The sequence below is a fragment of the Protopterus annectens genome, chromosome 11.part0 (genome assembly GCF_019279795.1).
Source record: "Protopterus annectens isolate FY-2018-M chromosome 11.part0, PAN1.0, whole genome shotgun sequence".
In the NCBI taxonomy this organism is placed as follows: Eukaryota; Metazoa; Chordata; order Ceratodontiformes; family Protopteridae; genus Protopterus; species Protopterus annectens.
Window position 1 is genome coordinate 1,086,494 of NC_056745.1, and position 26,788 is coordinate 1,113,281.

At 39.0% G+C, this 26,788-nt stretch overlaps 1 protein-coding gene across 2 annotated transcripts in view; it reads left to right on the forward strand.

The window, feature by feature from the left end:
- LOC122815107 (epsin-3-like) overlaps window positions 1-12,739 on the forward strand; it is a 544,822-nt gene extending 532,083 nt beyond the window's left edge. For both annotated transcript variants that reach the window (XM_044087349.1, XM_044087350.1), the window contains 2 exons: window positions 5,889-6,122; window positions 11,454-12,739. In XM_044087349.1, coding sequence (XP_043943284.1) covers window positions 5,889-6,122; window positions 11,454-11,803 — 584 coding nt within the window. In that variant the 3' untranslated portion in view covers window positions 11,804-12,739. The remainder of the gene's footprint in view (window positions 1-5,888; window positions 6,123-11,453) is intronic.
- The last annotated feature ends 14,049 nt before the right edge of the window (window positions 12,740-26,788 follow it).

A 26,788-nucleotide genomic window follows, 5' to 3' on the forward strand; every position in this document is an offset into this window, starting at 1 on the left:
GCAGAACTGGATACAACAACTCAAATGGCTTTTCTCACAGAGGAAAAACAAAAGCAACTACCAGTCTATTTCATGGCATTAACAACACAAACTCAGCTTACTGCAAGGAAAGTCCTGCAAGCCCTGGGTTACATGGCATCCTGCATAATATTGATCCCACATGCCAGGCTGCATATGAGAAAGTTACAATGGTACCTAAGGAATGTATGGTCTCAACACAAGCACAGTCTAGAAGCCCAGATACCAATCATTCCATGCCTGAAAAAAGAATTCCTGTGGTGTGCTCAGGCCTGTCAGACAAATAAAGGATTGCCTTTCCACAAACCACATCCAAACCAGACCATCACCACGGACGCTTCAGACCTAGGCTGGGGGGCACACATGGAAGACAAGTGTATACAAGGCCTATGGTCCCAAGACCAGCTGAATCTACACATAAATCTAAAGGATATGCTGGCAGTGAAACTGCAATCGAGGCATTCAGACCATTCCTCCAACAAGGACACCTGCTGATAAGGACGGACAATACCACAGTCATGTGGTACATCAACAAACAGGGAGGTACACACTCATACCCTCTATGCCGGATGGCAATGGACCTGTGGAATTTGGCCCTAAATCTCAACATTCAACTGCTGGCCAGATTTGTACCAGGAAAAGAAAATGCACTAGCAGACACCTTAAGCAGAACTACCACGGATGCTCACGAATGGATGCTGCATCCAGATATCTTCAGAATCATAACAAAGAAATGGGGAATGCCAGAGATAGACCTGTTTGCCTCCCCACACAACCACCAATTGAAGAAATTCTGCTCAAGAGTATACCACCCACTTGCCTGGAGGGTGGACTCTCTTTCTTTCAGCTGGAAGAATCTGACAGCATATGCATTTCCACCTCTTCCTTTGATGTACAAAGTCCTACTGAAGATCAGAGAGGAACAGCCAAAGGTAATTCTGATAGCTCCAGACTGGCCAAGACAACATTGGTACCCGCTACTGAGAAGCATGTCTCGGGCACACTCATGGCCTCTACCTCTATGTCCCTTACTTCTAACGCAGAACAACTACAAGACCCTGCATCCAAACTTGAAAACACTGCAGCTAACTGCTTGGAATATTGCATAAAACAAAATCAACCAGATTTATCTCAAAGGGTTAAGGACATTATCCTGGAGGCTCGCAGACCCTCCACAAGGAAAACATATTCAGCCAAATGGAAAAGATTCCTCATTTGGAGTGCAGCAAAAGGAGTAAATGTCTCATTGGCAAACATAGCACACATCCTGGAATACTTAGCAGAACTGTTCCACAATGGTCTGTCCTACTCCTCCATTAAGATTCATGCATCAGCAATTTCAGCAGAGTACAACATGGATCCTCCTGTCTTCTCTCATCCTCTACTCAGGCAGTTCTTGAGAGGAATCAAAAACGTAAAGCCTCCAAGGAAGCCACCTCTGCCTGCATGGGATCTCAACTTTGTGCTGAAAAAATTAACACTTCCACCCTTTGAACTAGCAGCAACAGCAGACTTACAGTTCTTATCTTGGAAAACTGCATTCCTGCTAGCAATCACTTCGGCAAGAAGGGTATCTGAGTTACAGGCATTAATGGCAGTACAGCCTTTACTTATCTTCCATCAGGATAGAGTGTCTCTGAGAACCAATCCTACTTTTATGCCAAAGGTGGTCTCCAGGGTATCCTTGAACCAAGCTATACATTTACCTACATTCTTCCCCAACCCACAGAACAGGGGGGAAAGACTACTACACACCTTGGATGTGCACAGACAACTATGCTACTATCCGGACAGAACTAAGGCCAGCAGAAAAACTGACCAGCTTCTGGTAGCATATGCAACAGGAGTGCAAGGAAAAGCAATTTCAAAACAGACAATCTCAAAATGGATAGGAAATTGCATTAGATTCTGCTACTCTTTTCATGGAAAGACAACTCCTGAAAATATCAGGCCTCACTCCACAAGAGCTACAGCCACCACTACAGCTTTCCTATGAGGAGTGGCTACCAAAGACATTTTAGAAGCTGCTACTTGGAGCTCCGTGCATACATTTGCCAAGCATTATAATCTTCCTTTATACTCCAGATCCCGAGCAGGTTTTGCAACTGCTGTTTTGCAAGGGATCTTAACTACACCATCATTATCTTAGTGCCTCCTCCCCCAGTTTGGCTATGGTATTCTACCCATATGTTAGGACTGCAGATGCATCCTTGAAGGACATAGTACAGTTTTGTACCTACCATAAATGAAGATGTCCGATAGGTATGCATCTGCAGTCATGATTACCCACCCTCCTTCCCCTCTGTGGTATTCCTAGGGTACTTACCCCACTTTTAGCTAGCTGGGGGAATCTATTATGGTGTATTTGTTTGTATGTATATATGTATATATATTTTGCTCTCTACTGTTTGGAATTATCTGCATTTATCCAAATTTAGCCTTCCTAGAGGGCACCTGGCATCTGGGGCAAGAAACACTGAGGAAAATGGCGTCGGCTGATGCCTTTATACCCCAGCAGCTATGACGTCGGGTGAAGTGCGACATCAGCCGAGGCCAGACCCAGACTTTGGAATCCGACCGACCGAAGGGCTGCCTGAGGCAGGACAACCCATATGTTAGGACTGCAGATGCATACCTATCGGACATCTACATTTATGGTAGGTACAAAACTGTACTTTTTTCCATTTCTTGTTCAGCTGAAGTGATTTTTTTCACATTTGTGCTTAACCATGGTACTAAATGCTACAAAATTAGTATTGTTATTAAGTTAGCGAAACAAAAGTGTTGTGTGGTCCATATTTAAACCACTATAGCTTGAATGGGGCACTACAGACCACATGATTAATATTTCTTGATGAGTGCTGTTGGCATTAATGAGTTAATAGTTCTTTACAGGAATAGCTATGAACTCATGGAGTGCACTACCAGAATGGGCAGGAAAAGGGATTTCAGAGCCATTAAAGATGAAGAATTGGAGAGAGAGAATCTTAAAATGCTCACATAGAGCAAAGTAGATGGGTGGATTCTTGTCTTCATCAAAATAATATAACCTACTGGAGTAGCAACAGTAATCAGTCCATATCATTCAGATTATTAACTTGAAAAAAAATGCAATAAAGGTTGACCAGTTGAAAAGTAGCCTAGCTTTGACCAGTTGAAAAGTAGCCTAGCTTGGGTCAGTTACAGTGAAGGGGAATACTGTTGGCTATTTGACCCATGTGATGCTCACAGCTTGAAGATATGAAAATTGGCTGCTTTTAAAGCCACCCCTGGGTCTTTATAACATTAGTCAGTCATTGTCAAGTGTTAGTCTTTTTCAGAACAGCTTTCACTTTCTATATATAAATAAAAAAAAATATATATATATATATGGATCTACTTTAATCAAGTGAATTTAAGTTTCATCGAACGTAAACTCGCTACCACACTTATGCAAAAGTGCATTTTTTTTGAAAATGCACTTTCGTTTAAAAAAAACAATAAAACCTAAACCAAAAAAAAAAAATACACTAAACACACTGATGCAGGGGGGCAAGCCCCCGTGCACCCCCACTACTTTAATATTCTCACTCCGAGATTGCACTACAGTGGGGAAAAGGGAATATTACCTTATCCTCACTGTACCCCGATCTCAGCAATAGTTTGCTTAGTTGTACATCAACATTAAACATTGCTGTACAACAAAGCTTACATGCAAACTGCATGTTTTTACTTCTTTTCTCAGTTTTTTTTTACACGAACGTGCATTTCGAAAAAATGCACTTTTGCGTGAGGCCGCAAATTTACGTTTCGATGAAACATAAATTCGCTGGATCAAATGGGATCTATATATATATATATATATATATATATATATATATATATATATATATATATATATATATATATATATATATATATATATATATATATAAATGTGTGTGTGTATGTATGTATATATTTTTTGACTACTGACCATCAGGACCATTGGAATAGGTCTTGAGCCCTTTCTTTCCCCATACAGAGAGAGGAGAGTCTCTAATCTATTTGGGGGGAAAGAGCTTGACAGGAGGAAGCTGTCATAAAGATAGAAATATGTATTGTTTGTGCCCTGTCCCGCCTTGTTGCTTCAGCCCACCTACAGGTAACTAGGAATGTCATTATCCCCATGGTGGTTTGAAGTTCTGGTGGCTTCACCCTTCCAGACTGGGACCCTGCACATTTAGCAGTGGACCCACTCCCATTCTCCTGTGACATTTCTATATGACTTAAATCAACCTTCTTGGGGCTCACATGCACAATCGCATCACCATAAGGACTTGCAATGCTTCACATCTGTGTCTGTTTGTTTCTGCATATGGGCACTGGGGGTTACCAGCACCAGTTTGTCAATCCCAAGTTCATAACCCCACTCCCTCATTAAGGTATTGCATATTAGGTGCCTGCAAATCCAGCCTTTAAAATGCCCCTCCCAAAGGGTAGCTAAGACAACATCAGCTGCTTATTTCCACCCTCCCTGCCCGATTTCTCCAGCACCCAAGCTACTACTCAAAGTCTGTGCCTGCGTCACAGTTGGGGATTTATCCTTGTATACCATAGAATCACTGCATTTTGTGTTATATTTGATGGGTGTATAACCCAGTACTTGCTTAGTAACTGCACATGGAAGGTGGTTGTTATGGAACTTTCTTCATCATGACAAAAACTATATAGATAGCATTATCAACACAACAGCAAGAATAGTTTTACTCTTAGGAGTAAAATAAGTAAACGTAATAAAAAGATAGAAGTAAACCAATAAAGTTAACCCATTTGACTTAGCAGAAATAACAGATAACTATCTCTGGTCAGATTGGTAATGTAGTTCACAGAGTAATCTACCAAGTCTCTGAAGAGCTCTAGCTACTGCCTTTCACTTGGGCACTGTGAAGCTAAACTATGCACTCTAACGCAGTCTTGGTATAATGTAATATCTTGACAAATGTAGCTGAGATCATGATGGTAAAAGTATCTGGTAAATCAGCCTTGAATGTTTTCCAGACTACTTAAAGAAGTTTGATTTCAAGGTGAGAGAATTTTATTAGGAAAATATTAAGAGCTGTACAAGTGTACCCATGAATTAACAGATATTCACAGTTGTGTAGTTATGCAAGTATGCTAACAGTGCAACCACAATTGTATGCCTGAGCACAATATTTATTGGGTACAGTTACGTTCTCTTAATATGGTTGTCATGTGCATAGATTATGATAGGGAGTGTAACGTAGTAAGGTTTAGGACTAATGTGAAGTTGAATTTTTATATCTTTTTGACATTACAAAAAAATCCATTTTCACTTTAGCACAAATATTGACAAGCAGCATCATGATGTTACACTGAGTAACCCTTAGGCAGTTGCAGCTAATGGTTTTTATTTCATGATCTGGGGTTATTGTGCATGAATTTGTATATACTACCTTCTTGGTTGTGCTGCAGCAATTGAATGATTTTCTGATCACAACAATACAACAGAACTAATATTGCCCATGTGCCTGCACAGAAATGTATATATGGTAACAGGATCTCCATTGTGCAGTAACTGCACCTGTCTCCATGCACCTGTTTAGAGTCATGTAGTATAGATGACAGTTTGCTTGGAGGAACACGCCAAAGCACCATTCTCAGACACATTAACATTAGATGGCCTCTAAAGCTTTGCTGTAAATGTCATTTGAGGTTTACCTAATGTTTGCATCCCTTCTTCAACACTGGACATTGATGTTATGCAACCTACACAATTAAGTTCCTCAAAGCGTACCTGTTCCTTGAAGGACAGTGGCACCTCAACATCAAACACCTGTTCAGACTGGCATTACCAGTTTTCCCTAAAGTTATTTACTTTCTTTCTACAGAGCTGGATTTCGCTGTTGAACGTGCAACCATTCCTAGGCAGAACGGTAGTCGAAGTCTGGATTTTTTTGACCTTAGTGGCCTTGATCAAGAACTTGGTGATTTCCAGAGAAACCGACGGAATTGCAGAACACCTGAATCCTTCTTGGATGCTAGTGCTGCCAAGCTGGTGAATCTGGAGTCACTGATACCCCAGGAACCCCAGAGAAGGAACACTAAAAATCCTTTCTTAACAGGTAATAAGCATGATGCATTTTGTTGTATGCTAGAACCATAAGCAGGGCCTAAACCTCCTAGATCTTGATTATTACAAGGAGTTTGTCCTACAGGAAGTGTTTTAAAATGTAAACACTATACAGGGAAAAGAATGTATGCAAATCCCCACACCACTACACTGGAAGTTTGAGCTTAAGAACAGATATTGGCTTCACTTGTCATCTGTTGATGGTTAGGGATGTGACTAATGTGGCTTGACAGTCATCATTTCAAGTGAAAACAAATTTTCAAAATCTGATAATCCATGTAGGGTAATTTAGCATCAGCCATAGGTCTTGTTTCACTGGAACATTCCATGTCATGCTTACCCAGAGATTTAAACAAAGATATATTTCTGCAGAGGTGTTTAACTTTAGAGATGCTCTACAATAAGGAAGAAAGAAAAGAAAAGAAAGGTTTTGAATATAGACCAAGAAGCAACACGAGAAAGGGTAATAGAGTTGTAGGCAGGCCTCATATCAAAGCAAGATGATGAATGCAATTTAAGGCAAGATGAGACAAACAACACAAAATATCTAAACCCATGGCATTGTTAGATGTGGGAAAATGAATCCCTGCCTACCCTCTGACTTTTTAAATTGTAGTTAACTAAAGAAGCCCTAAGAATGTATATTTTTATTAGAAATTACTCAAAGATAATAAAAGAGAGAGAGAAAGGTGGAGAAAGATGAGAAATGGCTGAGAACTGAGCATGGTATTTTAACTGTCTGATTGCTGTGGGTGGCACAATGGCTCAATGGATAACATTGTCACCTCACAGCAAGAAGTTCCCTGGTCTAATTCTTGGCTGGAGTGCCTTCTGTGTGGAGTCTGCATGTCTTTCCTTTGTTAGAGTAGGTTTCTTCTGAGTAGTCTGGTTTCCTCCCACATTCCAAAGACATGCAGTATGTGAAGTGGGCACACTAAATTGGCCAAAGGTGCGAGTTTGCATGCGAGTGTGTGGTGTGGAAAAAAAAAGTGGCAGGGCTAGCCACCCAGTGATGTGAACCTTGGCTCTAGATTGTCACTGTTGAAGTGAAACCCCGACCCCATGTCTAAAAATGGGAAAAAGGGATTGTGGATGGATGGATTAGGATATATAATGTGTGATATGTCAGGATGAAATCCCAAGGGGAACAGTGAGAAAGTACATTTTGCTGTTCAACAGCAGTGCATAAATTCTGACAGCTAGTACTACAATTAGTTATGACCCAGTTCAATATGGAACTTCAGGGGTCCTTGAAATATCAGAGATTGAATCTTGCTTTTTGTAGCCTATACAAACTGAATTAAATGACATATAAACTGAACTGAAAACATATATTTATGTGAACTTTTATAGGTATATGACTGAATGCCACAGCATTCCTATAGTTTATGATCTGACAACTTCATAACACATGCATTTGTATGTAGAGCATCCATTAACATATTGGATGGAGTGCCAGTGATGTCATGGCCACTTTATCTCCAGGTAAATTAGAGCAGGAGGGGGGTGGTAGGATGGTCTGTAAAGTTACCGTAACCAGTTAACCAGCAGAATGAGAAAACATTACATGCAAGCTATGTAATAATGCCAGTACAGGAGTGAGAGTACATGCTTCTTAGATCAGTAATCCAGCTTAGAACCTACTGGCCTTATAGTAGCTTGACAGCCATTATCCCATGTGGGAGTTTACGTGTACAGAGAGATTAGCATTGTTTTGTAGCCTAGAGAGGTTTATTCCAGGGATGTGGAAGTCCTTCGGTAATCAGTCTATTACAACTAGTATTATAACTCTCAACTGATGATATTTATCATATCCCATATGATTTTTTCCCACAGATTTACTGATGCTTCTCATAGTTAGACCAATATAAAGGAAGATGCACTGTTTAATAACTAAACTACATCTATGCCAAGATTCAGTAGCATTAATTTTATGAGGTCTACTACCTCAGAACTTTAGATTATGGAAAATAACAAAGCGTTCTTTTTTTCTGACCCTCAACTATGGTTTTTAAAAGTCTCCTCTGTGTTGTTTTAATGTCCAGAAGCTAGGATATGTCTAGTACTATTGATGGTAACATCTAAAATTATTTGGCTGGTGTTTGCACCCATCCCATTCTGTATGCTTTTTGAAAAGCAAGACAGTAATTCAGAGCCCAGAATGCAGGTCAGAAATTGTCCCTAAAGTGGTAGTAGAATACAGAAAAAAATGGGAAAAAGAGAAAAAAAAATAAATAAACAGTTGCTGAAGCTTTTGAGTAACTGTGGTCGTTGAGGCTGTTGCTGTGGAAACTTTCAAGCTGAGCAAGTCCTGTTCCTTGCATTTATGCTGCCATAGGTATTTTGATTTCAAAGTGCATCCTTGCAGGACCCATGAATTTTTTATTCACTGTTATGGTTTCAGTGTATCAGTTTTAAGCAGAGTCGGACATCTGAAAGAAAAGGAATCCACTCTGAATAACACCAGTAATTGAACCAACTATTGGAATTAATAATCTTCCCTTTGAATCCAGGTACTGTTACTTAAGGAAAGATACCAAAACCTGTGTGTTTACTGCTTCTGACATAGTCAAGCAGATCCTTTTACACATCCCCTATTGCTTTTCTTCCAGTGATGACTGCTCAAGATCATTTGCTCCTGTATAGTTTGTACACATCATTGCAGGTCTCCCATGTTCTCACTGGCCCTGTTTCTGCCAGTAATATTATTCTTTACTGTGGTTGGGCAAGAAGTGCCAAAGTTCTTCTACACTGCCCAGTGCCATTGATCTTACATTCTTCCCTCACTCAGGCTGGTCCATCTGTGCTCAGCTTCATAGGTAAATGTTTGCTGCAGCTATCATATGTCTGTGTTCTACCATTATACCATTGAGATGGATCTAGAAGTTTCATAATTTATCTTTTATAAAGGGAGACTACTCTCTCTCTGTCTCCCCCCTAAAGCTTTGAAATTTAGTTGTGTAACTGTTTTTTTTAGATCTTATCCAAAGAGTTCTCCACATTAGAGAATGGCCATTACAAATCAGTATGCCAACCACACCTGAAGGAGTACACCTCTTAGCTACTTCTCTCCACTGGCTGTTACAATTAATAAGCCACTATATCAGTGATGGTTGCGGTAGGAGCTGAACATGTCAGTAAATTTATTTATTTTTATTTTACATTTGTTGACCGGGCTAGTCCAGCTGGATACATGTCCATTTTCAGCAGAGGCCCGGGGAGAAAAGCTCCTCGAAAGTAAAGTACAATATTATATATAAAACAAAACAAAATTTCACAGGTGCAAGTACAATGCAAAATTAAGCTATTTGGTACATGAAAGATCATATAGATGTGAGTAGAGTAGAATATAAGGAAATACGTTCACTTCAAAACACATTTGATTGCAGAATAATATGATAAGTGATAAATGATTGATCAGAACATGTACCAGCTCTGTGGTGAAGGCCCCCATGACTTTAGACCCAAACTCCCAAATCAGTGTCTTGTCAGCAATACCTGGGGTGGTTGGTAGTGTACAGCAACTACATATTAAGAGGGGATTTGTATGGACTGTCAGAACTGGTTTATCTATACCCCATTTGGTTAACATTGTAACTCAAAAAAGAAATCACTAAGGGGTTTATAACTTATCCAAAATGTTAGCAACATTAAGGGTATCCATCTATTTAGGAGGTCCCAGGGACACATCTTCCTCACAGTATGGGTGTGTGGGGCATAGCCTTTTGTTAAATATTCATCTTCAGTGAATCATTTCTTCATTCAACTGGGTTTCAGAAAGTCAACCTTCCACTGACTTATTGGTAGTAGTAAAAAAAAATGCCCCCCTGTCTGTATCCCAGGATGATTTTATCACGAAATAGAGAACTCCTCAAACAGCAAACCTAATAACAACAATCATTTTAGATCAGATCTCAAGTTTTATGCAGGGGGCACCCCCACCAGTAATTATATATACTAATTCCAAGATTGTAGTACAGGGAAAATTCCCTCTCCCACTGCAACACAATCTCGCACAGAAAGCAGCTGGCAGGCTGAAAGACACAGAAATAGTGTGTTCACTTTTCTGGTTGTTTACTCTTTTATTCCGAAAGCACAAAAACATTTGCTGTTCTAACCATTTACTGTTGTGAATGGTAACCCATTGGGTAAATATACTAAATTGTTTGCTAGTGTAACTTCTTCCCATAGTATACTATGCCTGAAACATAATTGTTTTTATTTGTATTGGTTTAACTGAGTAAATGCTTTTGTTATAGGGAATGAACGAGGGTCATTCTTTGGTTAGGTGACTTTATTATATTTGCACATTATACAAACACAACTTAAGAGTCTCAACCCAGAACTGCAGAATGAAGTTCATTAGCAGCTACTGCCATTATCCAATTCTGCTGTACTGTCAGACTTTGCATCAATCCTAGATCCCAGGTGGGGAAGAAGTTATTGGCTCAAAAGGACGTATAATTACCTTTTGATAACCTAGCTTTAATGTACTGCTGTGCTTGTGTGCAATATGCGTTTGTATTCTTCAGGTCTATGAAACTGAGGCTTTCTTTCTTTTCAAAACCCAACAATAATTCACTACTAATGTTAGGTCCTGGCCATGTTGATTACTTCAGTGACATGAAAGCACTCTTTCTTCCAGAATGGAAACTTCAGAATAGTTCCCTACATCACTGGTTATGGTTCCAACTCTGCTTGTCTCCATGTTGATTAGATATTGTCCTCCTCAAATCCCCTGCTCCCCCAAGGCTGGACATCATTGTTAGTCTGCAAACCAGTTTATTGAAGCTGAGGTGCAGTTTTCTCTATCCTGTCTCCTTTATCATGCAGAGTGCTGCCAGCTTTTAGTGGTTCCACCAGTGTGAGGTCCCTCTTTGGTACAGAGAACAAATGTCCTTGTAAGAACCACCAAGCCAGTTTGCTACTCATCTCCCTTTTGATCTGGCAGTCTTTCATACCAGTACATAGTTCAAATGCATCTTCCAGACCATTTGCTAAATTATTTGAAACTTTACAATGGTCCTTTGTCTGCACCTCCAGTCATTAAGGGCATGTGAACGTACATACTATGCTTAAATTCATGCATGACTCCCAAATAGCTGTAACATTATTGCAACATTGTTACCAATAACTCAGTAACATAGGTCAGCTGTATGGTACAAAAAACTTGCATCGTTCTTTTATCAACCACTTCGTTTTTGTGGAACAGCAATATGTTTCCTAGTAAAATTTATTTCAGATTTGATTTTTGGTGGTCTTTGCAGTCATATGCACACTTTCCTGATGAAGTGCTAACCTTCTCATTTCTTGTTTTGCACAGGTCTAAGTACTCCATCTCCAAACAACCCTTTCAATACTGCAGATCCTTCTAAAGTCACATTGGATCAAATGCGAAAAACATCATCGACACCACAGCCGATTGTGCCTTCCAGTAATGTCATGGATGCTCCCAGTTTCTTTACACCATACAGTTCATCACTGCCACTGCCACTAAGCAGTCTTCCATTTGCACAAGCTGTTCCCACCTCTGTTAATGCCCAGACAGTTGGGAAGATCGAGCCTAGGGGGGCAACTGCAGCTCTTGGGATGCCTGTTAACCTGCCTCCTCCACTGCTTCCATTCTCACCTGACATTTCGCACACACAAGGGTCTCAAAACCCATTTTTATAATGTGGTTCTTCATTAACTCTCCACTGTTCTTTGTCACATTTCAGAGTGTTTGATGTTTCTCACCTGCATGCAATCAGATTATTGTCTTCACCTTTTGGGTTTGGCACAAGCTAAAAGCAGTTAATCATATCAGTGTACAGAAAAAGTGAAACGTATGGATTTCCTCCTGTTTTCTGACTGCCTTTGGCCTGGATCTAACTTGACTCATGAACTGTGGGATAAAAAAATCGTTGCATACCTATCAGCCACTTGCATCGCTCTTCAGAAATTTGTGTAGAAAGCAATGTTATCAATATTATTTAAGTACTTCCTATAGTTATTCATTGTGTTATCAAGGAATCTGTATAAAAATGTTATCAATGTTATTCAAATGCTGCCTACAGTGAAATCACCGTTAGCTATGCAATCAGTTGCCATCTAGGGCAGAAGACACATGTTCCTCATGTTTCAGCTATATATTAGGAGACCAGCCTTCTGTCTATCTTTCCTTCCTTTGTTTCCTGTATTCCACTAGATTATCAGATTAGGACCAGATGTTAAGAACTTTGTGTCAGAGAGGACAGTGGTGGTGAACTGTCATTCATATTTGTGCCCACTGCCTAGGTTTTGTTTTCTATTTGGACATGCAGATGTTCACAAGTACCTCTATGGCTGATACAAGAACTGATATGAGGATCAAAAAGTCTGTAGTCCTGAACTGCTCTAGAAACATAATATGAATCAACATGCAATAGGCAACAAATATAACCCTGGCTTATGTGATTTTGCAGTGCAAAGAAGACAGGAAGAGTTTCATAGTAAGCAATGAGACTAACATGAAGTATGTGTACATTTATGGAGAGAGGCATTTATCAGGGAGTGCATATAAAGTTACTGTTGCAGGGAAATGTCAAGTACTGTTTATCTAGCATTAAATAAATTTAACACTAAACGGTATGACATAACAGATGTTTCTTTTTCTTAGCAAATGTGCATTTTGGATCTCTGTTATCAGTGGTCACTCAATGGTCTTCTTTTGTGACTTTTTAGCATGACAAACTCCAGAAACCTTAACAGCTGTCGAGAATAAAGTTAATATAACAATATATTTAAATACACAAGTGAACCAAACTGCAGCAAAATTGCATTTTAATGATAAAACCTTATGAGGGCAAAAATTGCCTGCAATTTAATACTACACTGTTAAACTGTTAAAAATACAAAGGATAGGTGCATTTGTTTGCAGTATATAACATTCAGACTTCTTCAGATCCATTTTAAATTCACCATGTGAAGCTGCTTTTATAAGCCCTGACTGTCACATGACTACACTCTTAAAGAGAATATGCCTTTAAAACAGCAAGCAGTTTAACCACGCAAAACACCTTAAAACTCATCTGTTAATGTAGTTGGCATGCAACTTTAAAATGCTTACTATAGACATTACATCATTTATACCTGGATACATAGTACCATTCAGGAAAATTTGCCAACGTAGTTCTTTTTGTTCCAAAACAGTTTGCCACATCCCACCCTTTAAATCAACATGCACCTACTCCAATATTATAAACTGAAATGTGTGTTCTGTATATTAGGAAATGTGCTTATATAAAGCATTATACATTTTAGCTGTTTTCTCATAAAGGTGTTCATATATTCTTGATCTCAAGCGACGTTCAGTCTACCCAGTATAATCGCCTTGCAGTTTGATTTGCTTGTGAATTCAGATATTTGTTTGGTTCTGTGAATGCACCCTGGTGAATAGTAATATGTGTAGTTTACATATTTACTTACCTTTTTTTCTTTTGGTAACTGGTTTGCTGAGTTGTGTTGAACTATTTTCATTGGAGTCTTGGAGATGAAAATTCAGGACTTTAGCAAAGTGGATTATGATCTGGTTATTGATCATAACCAAGTTGTTAATGTGTCCAAGAAGTGGATGCGTATAATCCACATCAAGGGAAGATGGTTATAGATGGAGCCCCAATTGTAATACATGGGGAGTTTTTTAATTTATACTTGAACAGGGTAGTTAAAAGAAAAAAAAAAACAAGTTTAGGGCTGTAAAGTGTCTTCCAGCTTTAAAAGCTGCTATACCCATGGCAGTGCCACACAAATGTCAGCTGGAAGGAAAGTGGACATCTAATCAGTCACCACATTTAAAAACTGTTGAACACTTTAATCTACTACATTTTTGTTGTTTGAGTGACAGCATGAAGTGTGTGTCAGCTTTCAAAGTTGTCAGAAGCGCTCTGATGCTATTTTGTGGTATCTGAGCCTAGATAACAAGGTTGTGATGATTAAAGCTCACTTTAACAAGCTTGTCATAGCAAAGTTCATATATCAAACTTGGCAATACCAAGGCTATTTCCCCTATACCTCCCCATGTAGGTTTGTAATCAGTTTGCTTCATGTACTGCAGCATACTAATTGTAGTATAATAATCAGTTACCTTAGTACAAGCACAATATGCTTTAGTTCAATTGCACTCATTCATCACAGTATTTAATTTGTATTTAACTCCTCTGACACTAGTTCCTCAGATTTCTCCACCCACACACCCCTCCCTCTCCATCCTATCATGATTCTACTGATTTCTGCACCTCCTGCACAACCTAATTTTCTTTAAAACCTATTTCCACTGCAACCATAAAATGCCTACTATACTACTCAAACTTAAACCCAGCTCCAGTACAGTAGATGATCTGCCCACAGGCTAAGGCTTCCCCACAGATGCAATTTGCCTATCTGACTAGTATTCTTATAAATAGATCCATCCTCAAATCCTACGTCCCAGAGACCTGGAGATTATTTATTCTGCCCCACCCCACCCCAATAAAGGAGGCGACCCTACAGATCTCTCCAACTACCGTCCAGTTGTTATTCTCTCCCCTACTTCTAAGATTCTTGAAAAATATATACTGACTCAACTTCTTGACTTTCTTACCAACAATCAAAGTCGGCCTCCTACTCCGCATGGATTCAGACCAGGTCATAGCATGGTGATTGCCATTATCTCCTTCATGGACACAATCAACAAATCTAGGGGCGCTGTAAATGTCTCATCCACCTTCTTAGACCTTTCCAAAGCCTTTGATACCATTTCTCATACCCTTCTTCTGAGCCAGCTCTCACTAACTGGACTGTCCTCCCTTTCACTTAATTGGTTCTCAAGCTATTTATCAAATAGGCAACAAACTGTTAAATAAAACTTCTCCCCCTCTTCCTATCTCCTTAACTCCACAGGGGTACCCCAAGATTCCATACTGGGGCCCATACTCTTCAGCTTCTTTATTAATAGGCTTCACTTATCTCTTACTCATGTTTCTCTTATTCAAAATGCTAATGATTGTACAATCATTTGCTCTGCCAATTCCATTCCCAAGCTCCAACATATTACTCAACTAGCATTCTCATTCATTGAAAAATGGCTTACCAAAAATCACTTGCCACTCAGTCCCAACAAACCAAGCTACTAGATTTTACCCCTAAGTCATGTACCCCGTTAAAAAAAGACCAATTCACTATAATCTCCTACAACAAAACACCAATAGAAAGTCTCCCATATTAAACTACTATCTGTCATAATAGCTGAACACCTCAAGTTTGATCTTCATGTCCAACATAACTTCAAAAAATCTCAATCTCACTCCAAAATTGGACTTACTGTACATGCGCAAACACTTTCTTACCTCACTACAAAAAAGGCCCTAACCATCACCTGTTGCCTACCTTCACTAACCTATGGTGCTTCACTACTCACAAACTTATCCTCTAACCTAAAATCCAAACTAGAAACCTGCTACAATAAAATTGCCCAATTCGCAACAAATGCCTCCTATTCTACCCTCCACTGTGTAGCATTGAACTATCTAAACTGGTTGGAATTACCACACTCTCTCTCCTGCATTCAACTAATGGCTGCACATAAAATGATATACAAACTGTCATTATGTCCTGCCCTCTCCTCTCTTTTCACCAACTACCTAGCCAAAAGATCACTCCGATCTGAAAACTACCTATCCAAAAGATCACTTACATCTGAAAATCAACATCTACTACAGATTCATAAACCAAAACTTCTAGCTGGCCAACTACTATACTATTGCCAAAAAGTGGAACTCTCCCCCTATAACTCTCAGATCTATCCCAAATGTTGTAACTTTAAAAACTCATTACATTATTACCTATCTTCCATTTGGAGCTGTAACTGCTGCACATCCCCTTCCTTCAAGACCTGACCTCTTCCTATACCTTGACACTCCTACTAAGTCTCCTCCTTCCTCCGTTTTGTTTTTTAGACTCCTTGACCAAAATGATCATGTTTACCTGCCTGTAATGATGTTCTCTTATGAATGCCCCATTCAGTATTGTTGAAATTCTTTATATGTACATGTTTTCTTTTACACATTACATCCATCTCTTGGCTGGATGTTCACACCTCCTCTTACTATCTTCCTGTCTCTCTCCCAGACTTGCTTTAATATAACCATAATACTCTAATATGCTGTATTATATAGCGTAATTAAATAAAGTAGGACTAGTTAGCATATTTAAATGATGTAGCAAGAATAAAAAGGTAACTATTAATAAAAATGTGTAATGTATGAAACTGGGAAATGGTAAGTAATACATGGAAGAAGTATGTTAAGTGAAAACTCAAATAAAAGAAGAGTATGTAAAATATTTTTATTTATTTATTTACATTTGTTGACCGGGAGTGTCCGACTGGACGTAGGTCCATTTTCAGCGGAGGCCCGGGGAGAAAAGCTCCACAGTTAAAATAAACAGACATTAATTGCATTGGATTACATAGCGATTAACAATTTAACATAGCAATTACTTACAACATATTTACAGATGAAGAACATAGTACATCAGTAGACAACTAGAATCTTTATCTGTGAAGTACATAACCGACATTAACAAATGTTACAATAAGAAGTTCCTGCTGTATAATAAGTACTAGGCTTATGAGCATCTGAGCTTGCTATAATCAAGGTAGTTAGTGGAGTGGAAAGAAAGGTAGTGGTTGGATGGGGTGGGTGATATTAGAGTGGGAGTTGCAAGTGCATAGCCAGCATGTTTTTAGGTGCGCTTTTAGTAAAGTTTTGAAGTGGGTGCATGATGGTATGGAGGTAATTGTGGGTGGAAGGGAGTTCCATAATTTGGCTATGGTGCAAGAGAATAGTGCTTCACCAGCAGAGTTATTGGCTTTAGTGATCTGCAAGTGATTTTTGTTGCTGGATCTTAGTGGTCTGGTGGTGCGATAGGGTTGGAGTAGATTCTGGAGGGATGGGACATTTAGTGGATGGTTTATTAGTTTGTGGGCGAGTGAGAGTTGATACCACTGAAGGAGGTGAGGGAGTTCAAGCCAGCCCAGTTCAGCAAGTGAGAGACAGTGGTGACTATGGTAGGATGCCCCTGTGGCAATTTTGTTATAGCAGGTCTCTAGCTTGTTTAGATCGCATTGCCTTAGGTTGGTATATATTGGAGAGGCATAAAGCAGGGTGAAGATAAGGTGGGAATTTGCTATTGAAATCTTTGCTGCTTCGGTGAGAAGTTGCTTATTTCTGTACAATGCTCCAAGTTTTTTGTGGACTTTTTTATGGTCATGGATATGTGAATGTCAAATTTTAGTTTGTCTTTTTCCACTCCTAGCAATTTGGTGTGTTCAGTCAGGTATATAGTGGTGTCTTTTGCTGTGATGTTAAAGTGAGAGTTGTTTTGAGTATGTTTGGTGGGTTGGAAGATGAGTAGTTTAGTTTTGTTTGGGTTGAGTATTAATTGGGCACTGGATAACCAAGTTTCAACCGAGGAAAAGGCTTCCTGTGTGACTTTTTGCAGTTTGGGTAGGGATTGGGCTGAGCAGATGATGGTTGAGTCATTTGCGTATTGTATGAGTGTGCCATGTTTGGTGGCAGTGGCTAGATTATTGGTGAAAACAGAGAAGAGTAGGGGTCCAAGGATGGATCCTTGGGGAACCCCTATGTAGACAGGTAGTTGGGGAGATGTGTCATTCTGCCATACAACGGATGTAAAATAATGTTAAACTGAAAGGAGGAAGAAAATGAGCAAAACAATGAGTAGGAAGGGTAGTGAAGTGCAGCCATGATCTGAATAAGGCACTGCTACTACAGTTTGGATTAAAAAATAAAACTCCAGCAGAAAGATAAGACATGGGCAAAAAAGCAGTTTACATATATCTTGCATTCCTATCCATGTATTTCAATTATGGCATTTGCCTTTAAGAAAGGAAAAGTGCTTTTTTAACTAGTTTTAACTTGCTCAATATTCATTGGTTGTATCATTAATTTTCTATTTAAATGAACACTTGTATGGTATGGTTATTTCTGATGAAGTCCTTACTAGCGAGGATGAAAGCACTTAACTCATTTTTATGCTTTATGCTGTTAAACTCTTTTTGACTACTAGAGCTCTCAACTGACTTCATCCCTGATATTTGGTATTGTTTTAGGGCTGTTTCATGGCTATTTTGTAGAAGTTTGTGTTGCACAATGTCTAGTCTTGAGCTTTTTGCAGTATGTGTGCTAATGGGCCTGATTCCATGGATGAGCTTCTGACATAACAGACTCTTGCCTTCCAAGGTACCACCCCTAGAGTGGCTGTCAATTATGCAAGCACTTTTGGTACTTCCAGCAGCACTTCCAGTGCACTTATGACAGCCATGGTGTGGAAGAAATAGTGCCTGAGCATTTTCTGGATCTTCCTTACAATCCAAGATATTCTCCCATGACTTTTGCCACTGTTGTCAAAAGTGGCAATCAGCATTCTGTTTTCAACGGTAGTTTTGGTGCCAATCGCCAGGGTATAGTGGATTTTAACAATTCTACAGGTGCTAGATGTTGTCTTACAGCTTACAATGTTGGAGGAGAATCTTCAGGCAGCAGCGGAACCTTTGATTTAAATTCTTGGTTATGCAACCCAATGGTACTCTATGGTCGAGGCGAATAATGACTTTTTTATGACTTCTCTTAATTTATTTGAGAAGCAGTTAACTAAATACAAAAGTTTACAGGTGGACAATGCATACTTTACTGACTGTCTTAACAATGGTAGTGTTCCTAAAGGACTGAGACTGCGGAAGTTTCCCAATGAGGGGTGTGAGGGCACTAATTATTATAGTGAATTGTATAGTATTTTTGATGAGTGTCTGTTTTGTGTAATGCATTTAATTATGAAAGACAATGAAGCACGTATGGAAAAATTACACGATGAAATCTTAGAGATGGATGGTAAACTGAAACAGGATTTGTTGTTTATGGTGAACAATGCTAAGTATCAATCTGTTTTTAAAAGAGTAGGCAAAGGGATTAGTGACATAAGATTTAGAAAAGCTAAGAAAAGGGAGAGGGATGAAAGGGAATATTGCAAGCAAACAGCTTACTACCCACAAACACTCCAGAGTTTCTTTTGACAATGTAGAACAAAGGGCTGGTTTTGAGTCTCTCAATGAAGATTTTTTATTGAGAGAGCCTACATCCCCTTTTCCCAGGAGATCCAATAGGATAGCACAGAGTGGTTCATCAGCCTAATTGGAAACAGCCAATGTATCAAGGGAACAAGCATTGAGCTCCCAAGGAGGGGGGGCAGAGGCAGGGGATGGAAAGGACAGTAGATATTCCCCTGACTGATAGAGGTGGGCTTGAAATAAGTAAGGAACATGGCAATGTGTAGTCCTGGTTTAAAGGGGGTTCAACATTTTTAATTACAATGAATTTAATATAGATGAGAGATACTTTTCTTTGTTTGGGAAAGGGTTTACTTTTGTACCCATCACAAACTCTAGAAATCCAAAAGCTGCTTCCAAAAAAAAGCATCCAAACAGTCCCTCCAAACCAAATAGAATCTGGTTTTTACTCAAGATTCTTTTTAGTGCCAAAGAAAATGGGATTGGAGGTCAATTCTGGACCTCAGCATCCTAAACAAATTTGTCCCAACAAGAGAAATTCTGGATGGTCACGGTACAGGGCAAAGATGATTGTATGTGCTGTATAGATCTTCAGGATGTGTATTACTGCACAAAAATGGACAAACACTCCAGAAGATTTCTCCACTTCCAGCTGAGAGCCAATCACTACCAATTCTGAGCACTGCCCTTTGGTCTCTCCACAGCCCCCAGAGTGTTCACCAAATGCATGGGAAGGATTCTGGGTGTTTCTGTGTCTAGACAATTGAATCCTCATCACCCCAACCAAGCATCTACTAGTCTCAGTGATTTCACCCTATGTCTTTTGAAACAACTAGGGATAACAGTAAACAAGGACAAATGCAAACCAATCCCTTCTCAAAGACTGGAGTTCAAAGGGGCAGAATTCAATACCCAGTCTTGCCTGGTCTACCTCCCTCTTCACAGGATACACAGACTCAGATCGCAACTCCGAGTGATAGGACAAAGTGTCAGTTCAAACAGTTCTTCAACTACTAGGGTCCATGGCAGCTTCTATAATGATGCTCCCACTGGCAAGACTGTACATGAGGGTCCTTCAGTGGATCTTCCTAACAAAATGGTCCCCTTTGAATCTCCCCATGACATTTCAGATCAGGATAACAAATTGCGGCAAAGTCAAAAGAGAACCTATGGAGTTGATCTTTCTCCCCTTCTCAGCCCAAAGCCATAGTGGCCATGAATGCTTCCTTGATCGGGTGGGGTGGGCACTACCAGGGAAAGACTGTCCGAGGCATTTGGTCATCCATAGAGGCCAATCTGCATAACAGTGTTCTGGAACTGAGAGCAGTGCTTGTAGCATTGTAAGCATTTCAATCTGCTTTCCTTCAGGAACAATTGACATCCAGTCCGACAACATGTCAGTAGTCTGGTACATCAACAAACAAGGGGGAACCAAGTCCTACCCATTGTGTCGGGAGGCCATGAGAACTTGGCAATGGAAGTTAGCTTCTGACTGCTTTCTGATAGCAACTCACATTCCCTGGAACTGCAACGTGATTGCAGACAAGTTGAGCAGATGCATTCTCCTGGCTCATGAGTGGTCCCTCAATCCTATAATAGCTAAGAAGATTTTCAGTCACTGGGGCCAGCCTTGCTGTGATCTATTCGCATCCCCCTCAAACCACAAATGCAGCAGCTACTTTGCCCTAATCCTCCCGAAGGGGGGTGTCCCCAAGGGATGCTCTTGTACATGATTGGCCCACAGGACTTCTTTATGCCTACCCACCAAATACCACTGATTCCCCAATTTTTAATGAAGGCCTATCTGTTGAAAAGCAGAGTGATCCTCATTGCCCCCTACTGACAATGACAAATTTGGTTCCGCTTCCTTTGGCCTCGTCTACTACAGCAACCTTAGGTTTTGGATCCAACTTCGGAACTGTCACATCTGCAGGGATTGACATATACAAATTTATCAAACCTCAAGCTGAAAGCTTGGTTACTCCACTTCCAGTGATTGCCAGGCAGAACAACTTGTTCTCCCCTGTCCACAACTTCCTTCTGGCTTCCCATAAACCATCCACCAGGAAGCTTTACCTCAGCAAATGGAAAAGATTCATTATGTGGTCTCACAAAAAAGGGATAGATCCCTTCTCGACATTGCTGCCAACAGTTTTAGATTACCTATCTAATCTCCTTCAATCAGGAGCTGCAGCTTCTTCAATTAGAGTATACCTTGCAGCAGTTTCTAACTTCTACAATGGTTTTGAAGTTTCATCCTTAATCTCTCATAGTCTCTGTAAAGCCTTTTTGAAGGGAGTTTTACACATTAGACACCCCCTTCAAACAACCAGTTGAGCCATGGAATTGCCATTAGTTTTACAAGCTTTGACTCATCCTTCTGAATCTGCTGCCAATTGTGACCTAAAATTTTTATCCTGGAAAACCTTATTCTTAGTAGCCATTATTTCAGCGAGATGAATTTCTAAGTTACAAACATTATCTTTTAACTGTGCCTACATGATCTTCCGTAAGGACAGAGTATCACTACAGACTAATCCCTCCTTTTTACTCAAGGATATCTCTGATTTGACAGTTAATCAAATGATTGATCTACTAGTCTTTTTTCCCCAAATTTCTCAAAGGAGAGTATACATTACATTTGCTTGATGTGCACAGACAACTCCATTTTTATCTTGACAGATCTAAATCTATACGAAAGTCTGTCCAATTATTCATATACTCAGGCCCAAAATTGGGAAAACCTGTTTCCAAAGTTGCTTTGTCTAAATAGTTGAGAGATTGCCTTTCTTTTACTTCTCAACAAAGCAAGGTTTCTTTAACTTCTAAAATCAAAGCACATTCCACAAAATCAGTTGCAACATCTGATGCTTTCCATGCAAGAGCATCCGTGGATGACATTTGTGCAGCAGCAACATGGGCCTCTCCTCATACCCTTATCACTCATTACAAATTGGATATGGTCTTCGGAGGAGAGCATCATTTGGTTCAATGGTACTCAGGAATATTCTTCTATAGGGCCTCCCAGGAAACAGGGTAGCTAGGGACTCTGCCACATCAGTAAGGAATGAATGAAGATTAACAACAGATAAAGAAGTTATGTTCTTACCATAACATTCCATCTGTGTTCATCTTCATTCATTACAACCCACCCACAATTCCCCTCCGAAAGACTCTTGGAGGTTCGGCTATTGTCCTATCCTAGGATAAGGAAGTTGCTCAGAAAAAGCCTCTGCTTTTTCTCTCTGTAATCTGTCCTTTCCTTATGGGCAAACTCAATCTGAGGTAATATGGAGAGAGGCACTATGAGTAAAAGCTTAGCTTGAGAGTTTTTTGGCTGGCGCGAGCTTGGTATAACGGCCAACTTGGTTCTGAGGACAGAACCAACACCCATCAGTAATGAATAAATGAAGATGAACAACACAGATGGAATGTTATGGTAAGAACATAACTTCTTTTCCTGGGCAATGAACAGTTTATATTAACAAGTTTTATATTGGCAGACACCTGAAAAATATTGCAAATTGTTAACAGAATTGTTCAGTTAGTACCTGAAGTGCCTATGACATCCAGAAGGTCAACAAGGAAAATAAGTGATGTAAAAAGGACAACCTTTAAGACTCAGAATGATAATTGAAAGCAGTGTGGTGGAGCAGAGTTGGGAAAAGCAGATGATAGTGGCACCTGAAAGAGAAAACTCAAGTCATCATAGACAGAAGTACTAATCAAATTCAGTCTGAAATTTTCAAGATAAGTGGGTCCCTGTTGGAATATATGCAGACAAGTAACAGAAGATTGCAGGAAGTAGATGTTTTAATCAGGTATTCAGTAGAAATTGTTGATATGCAAGCTACTGAAAAGGAAGTGAAAGAAAAACGGTACTAGAGCAATTAAAATATGAAAAAATTGCAAAAAGACCATCTGAACTCGAGGACAGGTCAGAGAGACAAACTGAGGGTCACAGCAGTACAAGGACAAATCAATGGGATGGGTTGTAAAGACTTGGTAAAATGCCTTGGCTCATGGACTGGACTTTCTATGGATATTAAAATAGGGCACACCATAAATATTCTTTGACAAAGCAGCCAAGACCTATAGTGATAAAACTGCAGATATAGTTAAGGAAGGAAATTCTGTCTTGAAGATGAAGGAAACAATCTTGGAGGTTGGAGACAAGAACTTACAAGTACAAACTTGAGATATATTTTCTTCCCTCCGCAAGACTCTGCAGAGCACTTGGATTAAAAACCTAAATGGACTTTCAATAGGCACAAGATGAATTTGGAAAAAGAGAACTGAGGGAAGCAGGAGAAAGTAACAGTGGCTAAAGTAGTCAGTCAACAGATGAAGAAAATCAAATTGTGGACACATCAAGGGAGAGATTTCCTGGGAAGCTCTGTCCTGTTTTCCAAAAGAAAATTATGCACAAAACAAAGATAAAGCCATTTTCAGAAACCGTGCACTGGGAACATTGAATGAGGATACTACTTAAAAAGGACAAATGTGTATATGGAAAATGCTGTGATATAACCAAAATGTGAGCTGTATTCCAAATGATAACTTGAAACCATTGAAATCATAAGTGCTAGACAGAAAACAAATATAATTAATATAAAAGTAATATAAGTATTATATTATGAAAGATTTACTTAAAAATTAAAGTTTTGGGGGAAGCGTACACTGGGTGCTGCTTGATAAGTCTTTGTTCTCAAACTTAAAACCTTGTTTATATGTCTTTTATTAAATATACTATGACAGTATAAAATTGAGAGGCAGGATGGGAGGAGAGAAGTAAATAAATGAATGAAAAAGGGTACTAATATATGATGTAGAACTATTGTGATTAGTAACTACCAGTGCGAAAGTAAGTACACGTCCATACATGTCAAGCAGAGCACCTCTTTGGCCCTCTTCAAAAGGAACCTTAACGATTGGATGGGAGAAAGAAAATTCACCCCGGGGATCACATCAGTCACCCTGCTAGATAGGGGTCCAGGGAAGTAAATAGTGTGGGAAGAAATAGCCAGGTATTTTTTATGGCTAGGCTTGTATAGGCCCTAGGGCCGATAGCCTAGTACCAACCTATCAACTTGTCACTTTGTGCTGCCTGATAAAAGTTGCTGTTTAAATGAAAAGGAAACTAATATATTATGTGATGAAAAGCAAAAGACAACATTGTGTAATGTTTATGGTAATGCATGCAGTACATATAAGAATGTATCCAAAACTGATGAGACATGAATGTTGACTGCAAGTGTGCTAGATGGTAAGATTTGCAGGGATAATACAGTGGAAACACTAACAGATGGAAGTTAATTAAATTCAGGAGGTTAATTGCTGTAACCAAAATGTAATACCTGTGCACTGGAAGATCTTTTAAAACCACTGAGATCAGTAACTACCCATGAGAAAACTGTATTTCATGTTTATCATATTTATCAGACTTCAAAGTGAATGGCATGTCTCCGGTGATCTTGAAATGCAGTTTGCCTTTTTGATAAGCTCTCTAGATTGAAAAGGTAGAGTTACTATGTCAGGATAGCAAAGCTTGACCTATTTAAAATAGCTACCATATCTGAAATATTTACTGGGTAACTGGCAATACAAGGATAGAGGGGGAAGCTTCAGAAATAGAATGTTGCAGGCAAGGAAATAAACATATCAATGATTTATAATAGCTGTTTTTCCACCAAAAATAATTTCAGTGATAGCACTGAAAGAAAGGTTGTACTGCTGTTTGCACAAAGTATCAGCTGTATGGCTTTGCAAAGATAACTATATAGTTAATACACTGTTCATTTCTTGTGTAGGTTGGAAATTCTGTCCAAATAAGAGATAAGGTATGGTTGACATTATTACAGAAATATGTAAAGTGGTACAAAGCATGATAAAAATGAAAGACCAGCTTGTAACAGAAAGATAATGGATATAAGTTAATAGAATAAAATGTAACCTTTATTGTGTCAGAATTTGCCATTATTTGTTTGGAATATAAATGGACTTAATAGAATGTACCGACCTACATTCACAGTACTAATGCACAAGTAATTTTGTTACAGAAAAGATCTGAATCATAGAGAACAAGGAAACTTAGAAATGAGAGTTTCTTTCCTAGAATAAGAGAGCACGTTGTGGGAGTTAATTAAAAAGGGAAGAGAAATAAAAATTGCTCTTCATTTATTCCTCAGTCAGGGAAGATTTATAGTTTTGAGATGTTGTTGGAATTACACTGAATGCACTATATGTTCTACCAAAAGCAACGGGACAATATGTAAAGAGTAATGTGGGAGATGTAGTCTTTCATCAAGGATGTGTGGTGGTAGCAGGTGATTAGAACATGAGGGAAATAAGATGTCTCTGGATGACCACAACATTATAACATACCAGCTGAGGGTAGCTGAAGAAATATATACATGTATTTTGGCTTTATTTGTGTAATGAAAATGAAACGGAAATGTTTCCTGGGCAAGATTAGATATTAAAAGAATACTGCAGTATTGTCCAATCCATGAAAACACATCAGGTGAAAGTATCAGACCATGCATCTGTACAAATTAAGTTGCATAGCAAGTATAAGTATATTGCAATAAACACTGACATTTTCCAGTATTCCTTCTGGAAAAGGAAGTAATTTAATGATTGGGTAGATCAAATTCCATGTAATTAGATTGGAACCTAAGCAGTAAATACCTTGTAAAGAACTGAGATAATTGTAAATGGAAGCTTAAATGTGTCCATAATGAAATCAAATGAGATTTGGAGTAATAGTCACGGTAGGTTATCTAGAGCAATTAAACTTGGGGATTTACTGAAGTAAGAAAGAATATATGGAACACATTGAGATAGAAGAGCAATTAAAATAAGCTAGGATGTCTATGTTAGAATATTTAGAAAACATGAACATAGAGCACTGGCCTTAGAACAAGCATCTTTTGACAATAACCCCAGAGCAACCAAATTGTTCAACATTTGAAGCAATACAAGAATGAAAATATAACTAAATTCAGGAAGTATGACAGAAATAGGATAGAAGTGGATCTGAAAAATTATGAATATAATGGTGAATTATTTCAGTGCACTATATAATCAAGATATAGATGTAAGTAATGCACAGGAATCTGCAACATATTCAGAAAATTAACAGCTTCCTTGGTTAACGGAAGTAAGAGGGTTATTAACATCAACAATGGTTAACAGAAGTTGGAAGAAGGGCATTAACATAAAATATGTAATAGTCTGTAATTCAAAAAGAACTGCAGAAAAAATAAGGGGAGCAGATGGGAAGTCTGGCTGGTACTTTTTATCAATATTTTTGATTGGCGGGGATGTGCCTTTGACTTGAAGAGCAGCAGTAATGCTAGTTATACCAAAGGAGGAGAAACAAAACTTTGACCTAGGGTCATCTAGAGCCATTTTGATTTGGAATTATCAACACAAAGTGGTGTTGAAAAAGATATTGCTGAAAGTGACAAGACCTGGATCAGTGTGGATTTATAGAAGGGAGACAGACAGTTGACAATATAAACAGAACCTTTATGGCTCATAAGAATGCACTGGATAATAATCTATTAATA